General features: G+C 48.8%; 1 protein-coding gene across 1 annotated transcript; it reads left to right on the top strand.

Moving 5' to 3' along the window:
- The first annotated feature begins 2,139 nt into the window (after nucleotides 1–2,139).
- Nucleotides 2,140–5,296, top strand: LOC136509027 (probable tetraacyldisaccharide 4'-kinase, mitochondrial). The gene is made up of 7 exons (XM_066503824.1): nucleotides 2,140–2,580; nucleotides 2,674–2,901; nucleotides 3,040–3,189; nucleotides 3,764–3,973; nucleotides 4,299–4,358; nucleotides 4,666–4,746; nucleotides 4,831–5,296. Exons 1-7 carry the CDS (start codon nucleotides 2,140–2,142, stop codon nucleotides 5,026–5,028), a joined length of 1,368 nt encoding a protein of 455 aa, XP_066359921.1. The 3' UTR covers nucleotides 5,029–5,296.
- The last annotated feature ends 12,775 nt before the right edge of the window (nucleotides 5,297–18,071 follow it).

The raw sequence follows: 18,071 nt of genomic DNA, 5'->3' as shown, positions 1-18,071 counted from the left end.
TGGTGGTGGTGGTGGTGGCCGGCGACTGTGGTGGTGGTGGTGGTGGCCGTCGTGCTCTGCTTCTTCCACCCGCCGCCACCCTTTGTCGGAGCCGAGCGCGGCCAGAGCCGAGCTCCTCACTGCCACCGCCGTGCTATGCTTCTCCTCCACCCACCACTGCTATGCTTCCCCGCCGGCGCCACGGAGCTCACGCCTCTCTGCAATGCTTTTGCGTCGTCGCGAGAGACGACGCTTTTTTGCCTATCGATTCGCCAGTTACCCAAAATGGCTGCTTTGGATGCATGCTCCGTTGGAGTGTGATTCTAAGACGCAAAACACTGTGCGTAACGCATTTTACGTTTGGGTCACGCTTTACCTACGCCATTGGAGACAGTCTAATCATACCCCAGCTGCATGCACTGCAGGCTCTCCAACTCAATTACTCAACTCTATCCAATCCAATGCCAAATAAAACCAAGACAGCGAAAAAACCAAACCATGGGCCCACAAAAAGAATATACTCACTTTTGAGTCAGCACTCAGCACACACGGACACGACCAAATTCAAGAAAGCTAAAAGGACTCCTCGAGATGAAAGAAAGAAACATCTGAAGAAAGAAACTGCACGATTTCTCGTCATAATTTATCTGAAAAAGCTGGGCTTTAACAGTTACTTTACGTCTATCTGTCATTGTCGGCTTCATTCTCTTGACCTCTTCAACGTTGTTACGACCATATAGGAATGTTTGGCGTTTTTTTAATGATGAATTCAGCTCGATCCGAAATGTGTTTCCAGTGTTTGCCTCAATGCTAGAGAGTGAGCCACCCATTGTTTAGGGTATGGACTTTAGACCAAACAATATGTACACGGCCATGTTTTTTATACGGCACTAACACATGTTCATATATCCAAGGAATCAAAACTTTAAAAAACTGTAAAAGATGACTTTGAATCTTTGAAAGTGCATCTAACCATATTGTGGGTTTTTGCGGATTAATGATACACAATCAATGGACTAATGTGTGGCCGTGTGGGCTAAGTCTGAACCAATGCTCTAGTTCGTGTGCTCAGGTTGAGCATACCGGATGTGATGACTGGTACTAGGAGTTTTTCATGTGCACTTTTCACATATTTCCTAATGCTCGGTATTCCACGAGTCAACACGATAGCGTTTGCATTTTTAGGCCCATCTACCCCCTTTTTAACTCTCTCCACTCACTTTAAGACAAATTAGTCATAGCATTAAATTCTCTCCTCCACAACTCTAGAAACTTATCACTTGAAATATTTGAAGTGTGGAGTGAGAGGGAAAATATTAGTGTGAAAGATGGACATCAGACATTCCTTTTGAACCCTTTGAGCATTTGGAGACTCCTTCTAAGACTTGAATTTGAGTTTGTTACTCTTGGATTCGATGAATCCTAGACGATAAGGAGTTACTTGTTGAGCACCCTAAGTGTTTATGGAGTGCTCCTAGAAATTTGTATTATCCTTCAGCGCAAAAAAAGAGAAATTTGTATTATCCTGACATATTTAGCAAGAACCCTCAGGCTCGATCTTCATGAATCGCTCAAGGAAAAGATAAGGTTGGGAGAGCCCCGAGGCTTTGTGGCCTCCTCAACAACGAGGATATAGGCATTCTTTTGTGGTTTGATAAAACCTTTGTGTTAAATATTGTGTCTCTGGTGTGCTTGTGTTTTTTGTGTGTCCTTGAGCTTGTCCCCGTTGATTTTTGGGGGAATTACCCTATCTACTTGTTCAATCATATTTGAGTGCGGTGATACTTGGGTTTACCTCTACATCTCCGAGATATTTTGATAACAAGTGATTCAAACTTATTCAGTCAAATCCATATAATTTCATAGGGGCTTTTCTACCTGATCGGACATCCAGTTTCCGGTACTAGACATTCGGTTGAAACCAGAGCTCGTTTTTTTTAGTGAAAAACCAGAGCTCAGGTAAATGGAACTTAGTTCTGCAGCTAGCTTGTTTGAATTTTAAGATAATAGTCTCTTTACCCCTCTATACCTAGCTGATTCTTTCAATAATCATCGTCAATTCGTTCATCATCATAAGAAAACTATGCCAAGAAAATATGAAACATCCTTTCATTAACTTGGGCAAGGCTCAAAAGCAAACTATTCCAAAAAAGGCCCATCATGATGCTAGCCCATCAAAAAGAAAGGCCCAACATCACCGCCGCCGCCCCTGCGCCTTCTTCTCCTTCCCGGCGGCGGCGCAAAGCAACGGCAGCCCATCCTATATCTCCGGCCGCTGCGCCGTCCCTGAACGGGGACGGGTATGGTGGTATGGAGGAGACGGCGAGGCAGCTCATCGCTCGCCTTGCCGCCACCCCGGACTCTGCCGTGCGGGGCCTGCCCTTCCTCCACCGCGCCCTCACCCTCCCCCTCCTCTCCGCCGCGTCCGCCGCGCTCCGCCTGTCCCTGCTCCTCTCGCGGCTCCGCCCGCGCCGCGCGCTGCCCGTGCCCGTCGTCAGCGTCGGCAACCTCACTTGGGGTGGCAATGGCAAGACGCCCATGGTCGAATTCTTGGCCCGCAGCTTCCACCGCCTCGGCGTCTCTCCACTAATTCTGACAAGGGTTAAGCTCCTTCTCTTCGTCATTTTCTTCAAAAACTAGGCTACATTACCTTAGTGTCTGTGTTGGTGAACAATCCTGACACTTGTGTCGCAGGGTTATGCAGGCGGCGATGAGCAAAAGATGCTCCGGAGGCGCCTTTCTGATACTTCGGCCAAGATTGGGGTAGGTGCAAATAGAACAGCAGTGGCTTCTTCCATGCTGCAAGAATATGGCTTTACCCACCATTTTCAGACCACCTGTGCCGAGAAGAAGCTTTCATCAGCCTGCAAATTGGAATCTGGTAGTAGGATTGGGGTAGCCATATTAGATGACGGTATGCAGGTACACATGGAGATGCATTTTGTCTTCTGTTTTCCGATTTAGTAATTGTTTGACAACGTTATGTGGGATTATGGATGAAGCTATCATTATGGCTGTTTACTTATATGCTCTTTCCATACATCCCTTCCTTTTAGGCAGCATTGGAGCTTGCTCCGAGATGTGGAGATTGTGATGGTTAATGGGTTGGCTCCATGGGGAAACACCCATTTCATTCCACGAGGACCCATGAGAGAACCTCTGAGCACACTTGGTCGAGCTGATATTGTGATCATCCATAATGCTGACATGGTATGTGGTAATAGAGAAATTACCGTCTCTTATCTTGTTTTGCTTTACAGCTTACTGTTATAACATTACTATTGCACTGATGGTGTGGGTCATAGCTCTGGCTTATGTATAAAACTATGTTGTTGAAGTGTGTAGTTGATCTTTTCAAGAAATTGGAGGGACATGTTACTGCTTCTTATTGTTAATTGTGCCTGTCTGTTTTCAAGTAGTATGGAAGAGCATGGAGTTGTTCCAAAATTCCAAAGCGCATACTCCTCAATTGAAAATTAAATTTCCATACAATAAGTAATAATTACCTTCAGGGACCAGTTAGGTTAAAGTAGTTTGAGAGATAAGAGGACCTGAAGAAACGAGAAGGGTTTTCCGTCCTTTTTCCCTTTTCGTAGGATTAACTGTTTGAACTTGAATCAATATGCACAGTAACTGTCACCTTCGCTTTGAGTTTTTCGCCCTCTATAAAGAATATCATTGTTAGATATGAGTTATTTGTTGTAGATTAGAATATGTTTACCAGACCAGAAGCAATTGATCATTGCTTGAATTGTTCTCTGAATTATCATTTTCTCCTTAACAGGCTTCTGAAGCGCAACTTAAATCAATAAGGTCCACAATAGCGGATAATAGCGCAACATGCTCAGTGTTCTACAGCAGATTGGCTCCATCACATCTTTTTGAAGTTAAGCAACCATTACAGAGACTTCCCCTTAATGTGTTGAATGATAAGATCGTGCTATGTGTTTCTGCAATTGGCTGTCCAAATGCTTTCATTCATACAGTCAGAGAGGTACTTTTTTTTTTACCTGTGTTTATTTCCATTGTGCAGAACCTCTTGGCATTACATATTCTCTGCCATAATCCTGTTTGTGGTGGGAATACAACATGAACTGTTGGAAACATGTTATTGTTAGCAAGGGTTGAACCTGTGAATGCCCTGCTTAGAAATTTGTTGTAGCCTGCACTAGTTATTACACACCTATTTCCTTAATCAATCGGAAGCATTTGATCCTTTCCTGTACTAAACATTATAAAGTGAAGTAATTCATTGAAAGCACAAAATCTAAGCCCATTCCATCCTTATTCAATTGTAATATCTCTCCTTGCTGCTGCAGATTGGTCCACTCAAAGTTGATAGGTTGGATTTCAGTGACCATCATTTCTTCAATGCTCATGTAAGTGTAGCCATCTCTTTTATTTCTCACCACTGCTAAATTCCACACAATCAAGATGCCTACTTTAAAAATGAGTCTTGAAACAGAACGCACACCGACATGTAGTCCAGCATGTACATGCACCCTGTCCTAGTTATTTGACTGCAAAATATATGAACCACTACTTGTAACGATGCAGCAAACTACTTCTGTTCTCTGCTAAAGCAACAGAATACTCAGCTTCTGTGATCATGTATTGTATTAGCGATGGCTATTTTCCACTCATCATGTGATGGTTGCCTTTTCTCTTATTATTTACCTCCAATAGGACCTAGAGATAATCCAAGAAATGGTGAGGAATCTCATGGACCAGCACAGCAAAGATATCATAGTCTTAGTTACTGAGAAGGTAGTGTCTTTTGAATCCTTAGTGTCTAATCTTTTTCTTGATGATCCATTGTAATTCCAAACTGTCCTTTGTTTGGGCATGCAGGATTATGACCGTGATCCAGCGGCCCTTAGGACATTGGATGCAAAGGTTTGGGTGCTGTCTTCTTCGTTGCAGATTATGCCTCACAAGGAACAAGGAGAAGATGAATTCATGGGGAAAGTTGACGAGATTATCACGATTACTGGGTGTGCAAAGTCACATGCGGTGGATCGGGCCACGAGTTGCTGGTGGTGTGGTTAGATATGTTTGTAGCTGAAAACAACTGGTAGCGAAACAGTTTTGCCTGAAGATATGAACATTAGCATGCAGGGTATAGTTTTTCCTTGCAATTGAGCCAGTGTCCTGAGTTCTTAAGTTACATTTAGGCCAGGTCATCCTTTGTACTGAACTTATTGTAGGAGTGATGTGATAGATATTCTCATTTCATTTGTGAGAATATGTGTTAAATGCTTATGATCACATTGAATATTGATTTGCGTATAATGAATTGAGTTGACAACAGTGAGCGATGCTACTAAATTCATGCATTCAAACACCATTCCCACAAGCTATCTTCTGACTTTGAGACAGGATTTTTTTTTCCTAATGGGCAAGTTGTCATCTCTTTTTCCAGTTTCTAGTATGCCATATTGTATGAAAAAACTTCGCGTGGTTGATTTCCAAAGAAATTTCATCAAGTATTTTGCAAGTTGCACTGCTCAAAACTCTAGCTTCCTGGGTGTGGCAGGAACTAGGTGGCAGCGTGTTTTACTGTTTATCCACGACAAAAAAATTCCCAGTCAAACTTACAAGATTTAAACATGACCAAGTAATCATCTTTTTCCATTCTAAGAATTCATTATTATTCAACTAATTCCACCTAATGTTTATGCTGCTGAGTGCTAAGGAATAAGGTTATGATCTGAGTTTACTACCCTTTTATATTCAAATATTATTTTGGTATGTAGTTTTGCAGTCCTGGCAAAAGCAAGGATTTTATGTACTGACAGTTCATGCCCCTGCTAGCACCTTCAAGAACTCATTTCCTTCAAAATTGGCTGAAGGAGGAATATATAAAAAAGTTTCAGACTGGGGAGGGGGGGGGGGGGGGGGGGGGGCGGCTTGGCCCCTGCTAGCCCCCTGGTCGTTGCCGTGGCCGCCGCGGCAGATGGCAAGGATGACCAAGACGCTAATGGCTATGAGGGCGAGACAGACTATAGCAATCAACCATCCTATACTGATCATGTGGACACTGAGCGAGAGGAACACAAGTCAGATCAGGGAACGAGAGGAACACAAGTCAGAGCAGGGGGTTGGTGGGTGGATCTATTTGGATGCCTGAACCACCCCTCGAGAGTCGCAGTTGCAGACAGAAGAGAGCGCCCGTTGTTCCTTTCCACCCTCGTAAAAATCTACCCAGCCCAGCAGTGCAGTACTCATTGTAACAGTGCAGTAAACTTTAGCCCTATCATATCGGATGTTTGACATAATTTAAAATATTAAATATAGATTAATTATAAAACTAATTGCATAGATGGAGACTAATTTGCAAGACAAATCTATTAAGCCTAACTAGTTCATAATTTGATGTGCTAATAATGGATTAATTAATAAATTTGTCTCGCAAACTCGTCTCTATCTGTATAATTAGTTTCATAATTAATTAATGTTTAGTTCTTCAAATTAACATCCGAATATTCGGTATCACAGCTACTAAATTTTAGTTCCTCATCCAGACACCCCTCAGCCTGTTCGCTTGCTCGTAAACGATCGTAAATTTTCAGCCGGGAATAATGTTTTTCTCTTACACCAAACCAACCAGTAATAAATAATCCACGATCGTTTACGGCCTCCCGAACAGGCTGACCTGCCCGTGAGCAATAAGATGCGTCATGCGTGACATGGGCGAGGGTGCCCCTTTTTCCTATCATCAAGCACGGGACCAGGCCTACGACGTCTCTGCTTTTGTTGCTGGGCTGGGCTGCTGAGGGGGGTCAAAAAAAACTTTGCCGCTTAGGGGGGAGGCATTATCTTAGCATTATCTTATCAAATCTAATCTAAATAAATCCATTCTCAACGAGAACCAGCATGTGGAAAATCGGAATAGATTTTCGTCGTAGTCATCAACGGACAAACCAATCCTTGACATGACATCGACCAACTCATTGCCATCTTGGCGACTTTAATAAGATAGCGGAATTACATATTTATGAATCCTCAAAGAAAGTTGAGAATAACTCGATATTTAACTCTACCAACACCTAAATGGTATGAAAATTAAAGCTATATATATTTACCATTAATACTTTTGTGCCTTAGAATAGGAGAAAAACTTTATCAAGGTTGTGTTCTAATTCGATAGAGACTTAATAATATATTGTCATATTATGTTTGCTCATATTATGTTTGCTAGTCCAGATAACGAATCAACCTTCGTTTTTATATTATTACCCCTATATGGCCCTATATAGTCCATTCTCCTACATAATTTAGCAATTTTAATGATATATTATAAGTACTAGATTACTAGAAGTTTTTAGAGAAATTTATAAAGTGTTTACTCTGAGAAATGAGTTAGTCCATCATCTTTCCACTCCAGACTTTTTTTTTGTTTGGTTCCTGGAATGGAGTGGGTTGATTTGCCTTTGCTATCGTCGCCTCCATGTCCACCGACGTTGATGGCATGGTGGTCACTTGTCACCGCCGTCGGTCGTCCCGATCCCGACCAGCGGCGAGATGGGCCTCCAAATTGTTCCCGTCTTGGGCTGCCACGTCCTCAGCTTGAGGACCTCGTCGACAACTTGCACCACGCTTGCTGGCGGCGCGGCCCCCGCTACGGGTGGCGGGATCGGACCAGGGTTGTCATCTCCGTGGGCGAGACATACTATACTGAGTGAGAGGAACGGTGTTGGCAAACTAGATCGGAGGGGATGAATTTGGGGAAGAAGAAAGGGGTTGGAAGCTAGAGGACGCAAGATGGAGAGAACAGAGCAATGGTGTTAGGGCAACTCCAACCAACCCCTCAAAATTTGCCCCTCTGCTCCCACAAATAAGGATCCCTCATCCAGATTCCAGCCCTCATTTCTCCCGGCTTTTCAACCAAACTCTCATTTCAGGCTCCCTATTTTCTCTCACCTATGTTTTATACATAACTTGTAACTACCAAGTCCAGCATTTTATATCTAAACCGTGTTAGTATTATTAGAATGGATATTTGTTAATCACAATTTTGTATGGCTAAATATTGGAGGAATTATTTTTTTCAAATAATTTACAACTATATTTTTTTATTTGTAAACGGCTATATATTTGAACTGTCACTCTTCCAATGGCTATAAATCAAATGGTTGCTCTTCCGATGGCTATAAATCAAACGATCGCTCTTCCAACGGCTGTAAATCAAACGGTCGCTCTATCTGCAACGGTTATATTTTTTCGTCTATATATATGCATGGCCATTCCTTTTCCTGAACCAATTCCGACTGTCGGTGCGAAAAGTGACCAACAAGTAAATATTTGTAGTTTTGCCGTGCGTTGTGATCAGATGTGGCCTAACACTTAATGACATAGGATTTATACTGGTTTAGGCAACGTGCCCTACGTCCAGTTTCAGTCGGTCAATAACTTTAGTCCCGAGCCTAGGTTCTCAAAGTTTGTTGTGGGGTTACAAACGCGTAGGAATAAGAAGGGGGATGTTAAAGGCCTGATCGGACTCTGAACCGAAGAGCCGAGAGTGACGGGGGCTTTAACGTGCGCTAAGTATTGGAGCGTATGCTCTGTGTAGTTGTTGAGTGCCTTATCTTATCTACTCCGCCTGATCCCCGGGCCCTTACCGAGCGGGCGTCCTCGGTCAGTCGGGGAAGAGCTGCAAGCAGAGGTTCGGCGTATTCCCGGTCGGAAAAGGAGGTCAGAATGGGACTATGCCCCTTCCTTGGCCAGGCCTTCTGGTCTGGGACTACGCTGTCTGCTGGGCCGAGCTTTTGCTGAGAAGCGGACCCATTGGGGACCTCAGGTTTATGAACCCGATAGGAGCCCTTGAATCCTTTTGGGACTTTTGTGAAGTCATGAAGGGGTTGTTTACACTTTCTTTACGAGTGCACCCGATGGGCATAAGATTGTGAGTCACCGGGCGAGACAGAGCGCCAGCCCAGGCGTCGGGCGCGGCCGAGGGGTCGGGCGAGATGGAGCGGTAGCCCAGGCATTGCGCGTGGTCGAGGGGTCGGGCAAGATAGAGCGCCAGCCTAGGCATCAGGCGCGGCTGAGGGGTCAGGCAAGACGGAGCGCCAACCCAAGCGTGGGGCGCGGCCGAGGGGTCGGGCGAGACAGAGCGCCAACCTAAAGTGTCGGGCATGGCCGAGGGGTCGATCTAATTTTGTGTGTTTCCCCATCCGCGGTTTCCGCAACCAGAGGGGTTGAGCTAACGTCGCTTGCCTCGATGGCTCGAGTGGCGCGCTCGGTGAGTTTAATACGGGTACGTTCGAGTGGAATCTGGATTCATCATTCGTAACAGTGTCGACATAACCCTCATGTGGCTTTCCACTGCTCCTTAACCCACCTCCCAGTAGATGCCCAAGCCGTTCTAGAGACTGACTCAGGTGGCCCGCTGGCCTCCCCTCGATGGAGATTCTATGGGCATGGCTTGAGGTCAAGATCGAACGAGAAGGTTGAGATGACCCTATCTACTTCTGATCGGGTCAGGCGAGGGCCGTTGGGGCTCATTTGCATTTTCTCCTCTAGCTCTATTTGACGTGAGGCGGCCTCGAGCCCTTCGTGGGCCGGCCTTTGAACCTCAGTCGATCGTCGCTCATATCAAATGAGGCGACTGCCGCTTCATGCCGCAACACAAAGCGTTGTGATGCAACAACTGCATATGCAATGCTTGGATGTATGAGATGAATGTATGAATGTATGCATGAGAATGGATGAATGATTATGCACTAGAAAACAAAAAAGGGTTTTGGTAAGGTTACCTCGTTGGCTCGAGTGACGGGTCTAGGGAGCTCCTATCGGATATGTCTAAATAGGATCCGTGTCCATTGTTCATGACGGGGTTGGTATAACCTACATGAGTCATCCCGCTGCTCCTTACCTGTCTCTTGGCAGCCGCCCGAGCCATTCGATCGACTTGGGTGACCCATTGGTCTCTTCTCGATGGAGATTTTGTTGGTGGCCCTTCCAAATCCTTCCTAGGAAAGCAGAGGATCGTTTGCGTGCAATTGAGCCTTATTTCCTGCGCCCAAGTTGCGGTAGTGGTGGGCCCTGCCTAGGCCACGTCCCATTAATCGGGTGATGTTTTGACAGGCAGGGCGCGTCCCATCAGTTAGGGCCACGTCCTGCCGCATGCTTTTCTGCATTAAATAGAGGGAAGGGAGAGTTTTTTCCTCCTGTTCTTTTGCCTTCCTTCAACCGCCGCTGTTCCTCCTTCCTCCCTTTCGCCAAATCTATTCGTGTTCCATGACGGTTTCTAGGAGAGATGAGGGTAGAGCGAGGGAGAAGACTCACATATTCGTTCATGAATCTGAGGCGCGGTGTTGAACTGGAGGCCTTCCAACGTGGATGAGGAGGTGCTGGTCGCCTTCACCGAGAAGGGGTTGCCCCCATCGAAGGAGGTGGTGCATTGGAGGGCTCCTGCACCGAGGGAAATTGTTCTGCAACCCTAGGCCAACGAGGTCATCTCCTTCCTCGCCTTCCACAAGCATGGGCTTGGGTATCCCACGCACTGGTTCCTACGCGGGCTCCTCAATGAGTGGGGCCTGGAGCTACAGCACCTCAACCCGACTAGGGTGCTGCACATCGTTAGCTTCATCACCGTCTACATGGCCTTCCTCGAGATGGAGCCACATGTGGACCTATTCCGGTGGATCTTCAGCGGGTGAGCCCTATCTAGGGGGAAGCTTCCTAGAATCGCGCTGGTTGGGGGATTCGCCTTGTAGAAGAAACCGAAGTCATCAGTCCCCTACCCTACATACTCCCCCTATGACTCCAATCGAGGGTGGCACGGTGAGTGGTTCTACATCAGGAACCCAGCAGAAGCGCCATTCTCGATGTTCACCAGAAGAAGGCCAGAGAGGAGGCAGAGCTGGTCATGGGGTCCCATCGGTCGGCAAAACAAATTGGAGGTTATCGAGATGAAGCTTCAGAGGCTTGTGCAGCATGGCCTCAACGGGTTGTGGGTCTTTCATACCTTCTTCCACCATTAGGTCGCCCTATTGGTGGAGAGAAGGCGACCAATGTGGGAGTACTCTAGTCGATGGATCTCGACCGTGCGGCATCAAATTAGTTGCCAAAAGGATGAAGTCTGGAGTCGACTCAATCGGGTGCTGCAACTGAGGGATAAAGACTCCCTCGAAGGGACGCCCGGACCTCTTCATGCTACAAAGCTGTCCAATATGGTATGGCCCCCTTTCCCATGACCTTATCCTGCTTGTTTTGATGTTTTGATTGATTTCGAGTTGTCCATGTCGAAGTGACTCTCGGGCTATAAATCCTAGCCGCATCTTCTGAGGGGGCCAGAGGGCACAGCTCGACAAGCTACCTAACGGGGGGTAGCGCTTGCCAAGAAGAAGAAAGCCAAGAAGGCTCAAAGGAGGTTCAAAAAGGAGAAGGAGATCAGCCAGCGAGTCCTGGGGGTGAGAGCCGGAGCGACGTGGAGGCAGAACTCAAGTCAGAGGAGCCCATGGAGATGGGTGGCGACATGAGCGCCTCTAAGGACAAAGGAGACAGGGGCGCTGTCATTACCTCAGTGGAGCACCATGAGCCTATGGTCGTATCCATTGGTGGCGGGTGTGATATGGAAATGCACGGTGATGTTCCTGAGTCAAGGAAGCACTTTGCGAGCGAAGACGTCGCCGTCGAACGAGTGGCGAAGCAGGCACGGTCGTCGTGCCCTTCAAAGGCGTCATTGGCTTCATGCCCCCCTATTCCAAGTGTGGTGGAGCACATTGGTTAGTTGGGGGGACATGATCGTTACTCTGCATATTCGGGGTCGGCGCGTGTGCGTGACCCCCAACGGAGAGACGCTCCGTTAATTACTCCAGTGGGTTTGCCACAAGCTGGCGGTCGTGGCCATTCATGGACTGATCGAGGATTGGCCGGGTCAGCTCCTATCTCGGTCGATATGAGGGGTGCAGGTCATGACCTGTGAGCGGTCCTCATCCGGTCGGTTCGCCGTCAATGAGTCAGGGCTTCAGGGCTCTGCCGCCTTCGTCTAGGTAAGCATTCATGCTCCCTCCTGTTCTCATAGTAGAGTTTTTGAGTGTGACTAACATGTGCTTGTCTGACAGCAGCCAGTGGCTAGTGGGACTTGGAGTCTCCCCACCTCTCGTGAGAGAAGAGTGGAGACCCAGCCTGCAGCGGGTCACGATGAGCGGTGAAGGAAGCAGGCTAGCGACGGCGCGACCTTCCTTACTGGGGGTTTCATCTTCCCAGCGGTTTATGAGCATAGCGGTGGTGATCCCCATGGTGACGGTAGAGATTGGGTCAGAGGTGACCCTCATGATCCCTCCCCCAACAGCTGCGGAGGAGGAGAGGAGGGAAACCAAGCTCCCTGCCTCACCTGGTGGAGGAGCGCATGGTTCACCCTCCTGGTTAGAGCTAGAGGGGTCAGGAGGAGACATGGCTAGGTCAAAGGTAGCGCATCCACTGGTGAGCCATGGAATCCTAGCGATGGATGTCCCCTTCTCCGGCAAGGAGGATACCAAGGTGGAGCCACCAGCCATCCCATCATCACAAGAGCTGGTGATGATCCAGTCATCGCATGATACTATCCTACTGTGGCTAGATCTTCCAGCAGGGCGGGGGAAACCCATGAGCTAGTGTGGCCTTGCCTCGGTGAGCTGAGAAAGGCCCGATTCGTCCTTCATGATGAGGAGGAGGTGAAGCTCTAGCATCTGCTCGGGGAGAGAGGACTATCGATGGAGTTCGATCTCGCCCTTACCAAGGCAAGGCACAAGGAGGTCTTAGAGAGGGTTGAGTTCATCCATCATGCCATGATAGTCGACCTGCCATGCATTGCGGAGGTAAGTTCTCTATGTTTTTGGTGTTGTTCCTGACTTCTTGGTCTTTTAATGGTTGTCTCAGCTTGCTTCTTCTTGCCTCATAGGATCTAGAGATGATGTCGATCCGTAAGTCTTGATTTCTTTGGGAGGAGTATGGTCAGATGGAGTAGGAAGCAATGATGTCATGGCAGGCTAATGAGCATAGGCATCAGCTAGAGTTCGCCTGCCGTGAGTCCCAAGACTGAGTGGCTGAGGCGACGGGAGCATGGGCGGCGAAACTACTTACAGTTGAGCGAGCGACTACTGCCGAGCAGGAACTCAACGTAGAGAAGGTCCACTTGGCGGAGACTGAGGTGGTGCTTCAAAATTCCTTGGAGGTAGAGCAGAAGGCCTGGTCGGATGCCAAACAAGAAGTGGTTGCGTTCCAGGGGCAGATGCTCGGGGCAGAGGAGTCGAACGCTCGACTACTCAAGAGGGTGACCCGGCAAGAGGAAGGGCTCTCCATTCTCGAAAGCGCCCACCTTGGTATGTACTGTTCTGCCCTCGGTTGATGCCTTGATTTTTCCTTTCCTTTGCTTCTAAATTTGTCATCTTTTTCTAGAACTAGGTGGAAAGATCGGCTCTCTAGAGCAGGAGCTGGAGACGGTCAAAGCAGCGGTCGGTCGGGGCATGGAGGCGCTAGCCCTGTCCCTTGAGGAGTGACACGCTCTTGAGGGGGAGCTTGACCAGATTCACAACATCATGTAGGTGGTCATCTCCGAGGAGTTCGGGTCTGGACTGAGCACCAGTACGCCTGTTGTCCAGCTAGCGAAGGTCCCAAATGAAGTTCGGGCGCTCATCTCCGATGGCATGTTCTATGGGACGTCGGGGGTGCTGACCTCAGTGGCTACCCATCACCCTGATCTAGACTTGATGGCCATCTATAGAGGATATGTCGACGGGTGGAGCACAGATGAAATCCATATGCTGGGGGAGAGTTTGGTGCCATATGCACAGACCCGAGCAGGTCACTGCGCAATGGGTGATGGAGGCTCGTTGTTCGAGCATAGCTGAAGACGTGTGCCGAGAAGATGTTGTCTAGCCTATGGAAGGAGTGGAGACTAAGTCGGAGGCAAGCATCATCCTGCCCCAATAGAGCCAAATGTCATCCCAACCGGAAGCGACCTGCCTACGTCCTCATCGACCATACCATCAACTGATGCCGTTGGGCGGCCATAATAGAGTTTAGAGTAGAAATAGTCAGTTCATGTAAAAGACAAGTTCGTGGGGAAGCCCCTGCATGAACATTTTTACATTTGTGAATATTTTGAGTTTGTTTTGTGATGAAATCACTCGTGAGGGGAAGCTTGTCCCATCTGACCTTGTTTTTACCCTTGCGTAGCTTAGTTTCTTATCCTTTCTTTTTCGCACCTACCCATTGACCCATAGGCTGCAACCTTAAGAACCTAGGCGTGGCCCGCGAGGCTCAGCTACTCGTAACTGTAGGTCATGGTGGGCTATGATCGGTCGGGAGGTCAAAACATAAGTTACGTAGGGTAATCAAAGGAACGGAATGCCCTTTCGCCTGGGCGACGCCCTTTCATTTGGGCGGAAAATATTACTATATGATAGTAAAAAAGGAGGGTGGTATCACACCCCCATAGAGCCCCCAAGTGACCCAGGCCAAGAGTGTTTGGGCTGGCATGCTGTAGGAGCAAACGTTGAATGGAAAGAAAAGGTAAGACTGAGTTTTAAGGGAAAAAGCGACGTAACTGTTTGATGTTCCATGTGTTGGTGAGAACGTTGCTGTTGTCGTCCTTCAATCGGTAGGTGCCCAGTTAGATCACTTCAGTCACCATGTAGGGTCCTTCCCATGGTGGAGAGAGCTTATGTTTCTCCTTGGTCGATTGGGTCCTTCAGAGTACAAGATCACCAACCTCGAGGATCCTCCCTCTGATTTTTCTTTCATGGTACCTACAGAGAGTCTGCTGATAATGAGTGAAGTGGATGATGATCGTCTCATGAGCCTCCTCAAATAGGTTGATCGTGTCTTGCTAAGCCTCCATGGATCGGTCTTGGTCAAAGGCCTTTACTCTCAGGGTGCCATGATCGAGGTTGGAGGGTAACACCGCTTCGACTCCGTATGCGAGGAAAAAAGGGCTGAACCCTACGGACTAGTTTGGCATCATTCTTAGGCTCTAGAGGATCACTGGAACCTCTACAACCCATCGCTCGGCATACTTCTTGAGTCATCAAAGATGCAGGGCTTGAGTCCTTGGAGGACCATGCCATTGGCCCGCTTGACCTGACCATTGGTACATGGGTGCTCGATCGAGGCCCAATCGATCCTGATGCCATATCCATCACAAAAGTCCAAGAACTTTTTCCCAGTGAAGTTCATTCCATGGTCGGTGATGATACAGTTTGGGACACCAAACTGATAGATGATATCGAGGAAGAACTTGATCGACTCTTCCGAGCGGATATTGGTGATGGGTTTCACCTCTATCCACTTGGTGAATTTGTCCACCACTACGAGCAGGTGAGTGAAGCCGCTTGAGGCCTTTTTGAGGGGTTCGACCATGTCGAGGCCCTAGACCATGAATGGCTAGGTGATGGGGATGGTCTGAAGCTCTTGTGTCGGTAGATGAGTTTGCCGAGCATAGAACTAACATCCTTCACACCTATGGACAACCTCCTCTGCATCTCGCAACGCAGTGGGACAGTAAAAACCTTGGCGAAAGGCTTTCCTGGCCAGCAACCTCAAGGTCACATGGTGTCCGCAGATTCCAGCATGGACCTCGAGGAGGAGCTATTTCCCTTGGTCGGTCAGGATGTACTTGAGGAGGTTGGCTCGTTGCAGTCTGGGATTACTGGAGTCGATGAATTCCCAAGCTTTGGGAGCTCGGCAGAGTTGATGACTGCCGTGGCGAGCTCATAATGCTCACGGTCGCACGTGTAGGCATGTGAAAAGGTGCTACCCATAGTGATGATGTCGTTTGGTCCTGGCATCTTCAACTTGACTTAGATGTAGTTAGGGATCGCCATGAACTTGGCGTAGCATGGCCGCCCCAAGATAGCATGGTAGGACCCTAGAAAGTCCACCACCTCAAAGGTGAGGACCTCCAAGTGGAAGTTGGCTCGATCACCAAACATGACGGGCAGGTCGATCTGCCCGAGCAAGTATGCCTACATCCCTGGGATCACGCCGTGGAAGGGAGAGCTCACTAGGCAGAGCTTCGACCGAGAGATGCGCATGGCATCGAGTGTGTCGACGTAGAGAATGTTGAGGCCGCTGCCTCCGTCCATCAGCACCTTGGTAAGGTGCTTCTTGCAGACGATGGGGTCGATGACGAGTGGGTAGCAACCTAGTCGGGCGACGTGGGAAGGATGGTCTCTCTGATCAAAAGTGATCGGGGAGTCTGACCAGCTAAGGAAAGAGGGGACGGTCGTCTCGGTGGCACATGCCTCTCTGTAGCGTACCTTGTGTTGGCGCTTAGAGTGGATGGCATTGGATCCCCTAAAGATCATGAGGCATTCCTTAGGGTCAAGGAAGCCGTCATCATCCTTGCCCACCGCATCCCTTTTCTTGGTCGCTGCCTCCTTGCCCTTCCCTTCCTTTGGCTTGCTGTCCTATTGCAGAAAGTGCTTGATGAGCTCGCAGTCCTTATAGAGGTGCTTGATGGGGTAGGCGTGATTGGTGCATGGACTCTCCATGAGGTTGTCGAAGTGGTCGGGCTAGCCCTGCTAGGGCTGCTTGCCCGCACGATTAGCTATGGTAACCAAATTTCTTGTTCTTCTTGCCCCTTTGTGTGGAGGGGCTGTCGTCTTGGTCCTCGTGCTTGGCCTTGCCCTTGTCCTGACTGCCACTGAAGACTGCCCCGACCACCTCCTTGCTGGAGGCATGGTTTGTGGCGATGTCGAGCTAGTCATGGGTGGTATGGGGCTTCAGACAGCCGAGCTTATGGATCAAGGACTCATAGGTTTTCCCAGAGTGGAACGCACTGATGATGTCCGCGTCAACGACATCAGGAAGGGAGTTGCACCATTTTGAGAACCTACGAATATAATCTTGTAGGGACTCATTGGGCTTCTGCTGGAAGCTCTCGAGGTCCTAGGAATTCACAGGATGAGCATATGTCCCCTAGAAATTCTCAATGAAGACCATCTTAAGATTCGCCTAGTCACGGATGCTATCGGACGAGAGGAATTCGAGCCATGCTCAAACATGCTCCCCCACGCAAATGGGGAGGTATTGAATGATGAAGTGGTCATCATCCACTCCCCTAGCTCGGTAGGCGAGCTGGAAGTCTTCGAGCCATATACTGGGGTTTGTTTCCTCGGTGTATCTAGCGATGTTGGTGGGTGGTCGGAAGCGCGGTGGGAACGGTGCTCTCTAGATGCGATGACCAAAGGCCTGTGGCCCCGGGCCATCCGGGCTAGGGCTCTAGCCGTTAGGTTAGCCACCATGCCTATAGTGCGAGTCCCCGCACTCCTCGATGGTCAGGCCATGGCCCGTGCCCCCTGCTCCCACCGCCACTTGATGGACATCATCATCGTGCCGGGCTTGGCGCCGATTGTTGATGACGCTATGAGCATCATAGTTTAGCCCAAGCCATTCATGCATAGGTGGTTAGTGTGGAGCGAGCACTGGGTTAGGCCATGGTGCACCATGGCCTCCTGCTCCATGCCCGGCAACCGTAGTGGTGAGCGAATGGAGTGATTCGACTAGTGCGGCCCCATTCCCTCGATGGGGAAAGAGGTCATGAGCTGATGTCTCAACATGGAGCTCTCTACCTATTGAACGACAGTGGTCTCCACCAGCTCCTGAAGGTTTTGGTGGATTGCTTGCTCCTAGGGGTCGGCCGACCGGGGGAGGCCACATAGAAGCATCACCACAGCAGCGATGTTCTGGCCATCTCGAGCGAACTGAGGGGGGTCATTCCCTCCATCTAGGATGTTGTGCTGGATCTGATGGGTGTGACCCTAGGCACCGCTCGCTAGGTTACATGTGCGTGGCGCAGCGAGCTATGCCAAGTGTGCCAGCGCAGGTGGCGGCTAGCTCTTTCACCTTTGTCGTAACTCCTCGCCGTGCTTCTACGCATGCGTGAGGGCCTCCACACGAGGGTCCAGAGGGGTGTGAGTCTGTAGAGATTCTGCTACCACCAGTGGCTGTCCTAGAGCATTCGCCATAGCGCACTCCTAGGATAGAGGGTGGCCAGATGCCACCGATGCTAGAGCCATCGCTTTTGACCTCGTCATCTATGAGGTCGTGAAAGGAGGCGGGAGCGTAGCCCGCCATCCCCACAAATTTGGATGTGAGAGGGG

The sequence above is a fragment of the Miscanthus floridulus genome, chromosome 15, assembly GCF_019320115.1.
Source record: "Miscanthus floridulus cultivar M001 chromosome 15, ASM1932011v1, whole genome shotgun sequence".
Lineage (NCBI taxonomy): Eukaryota > Viridiplantae > Streptophyta > Magnoliopsida > Poales > Poaceae > Miscanthus > Miscanthus floridulus.
The sequence above is the reverse complement of the archived record's forward strand: the minus strand, read 5'-3'. Positions and strand labels throughout refer to the sequence as shown.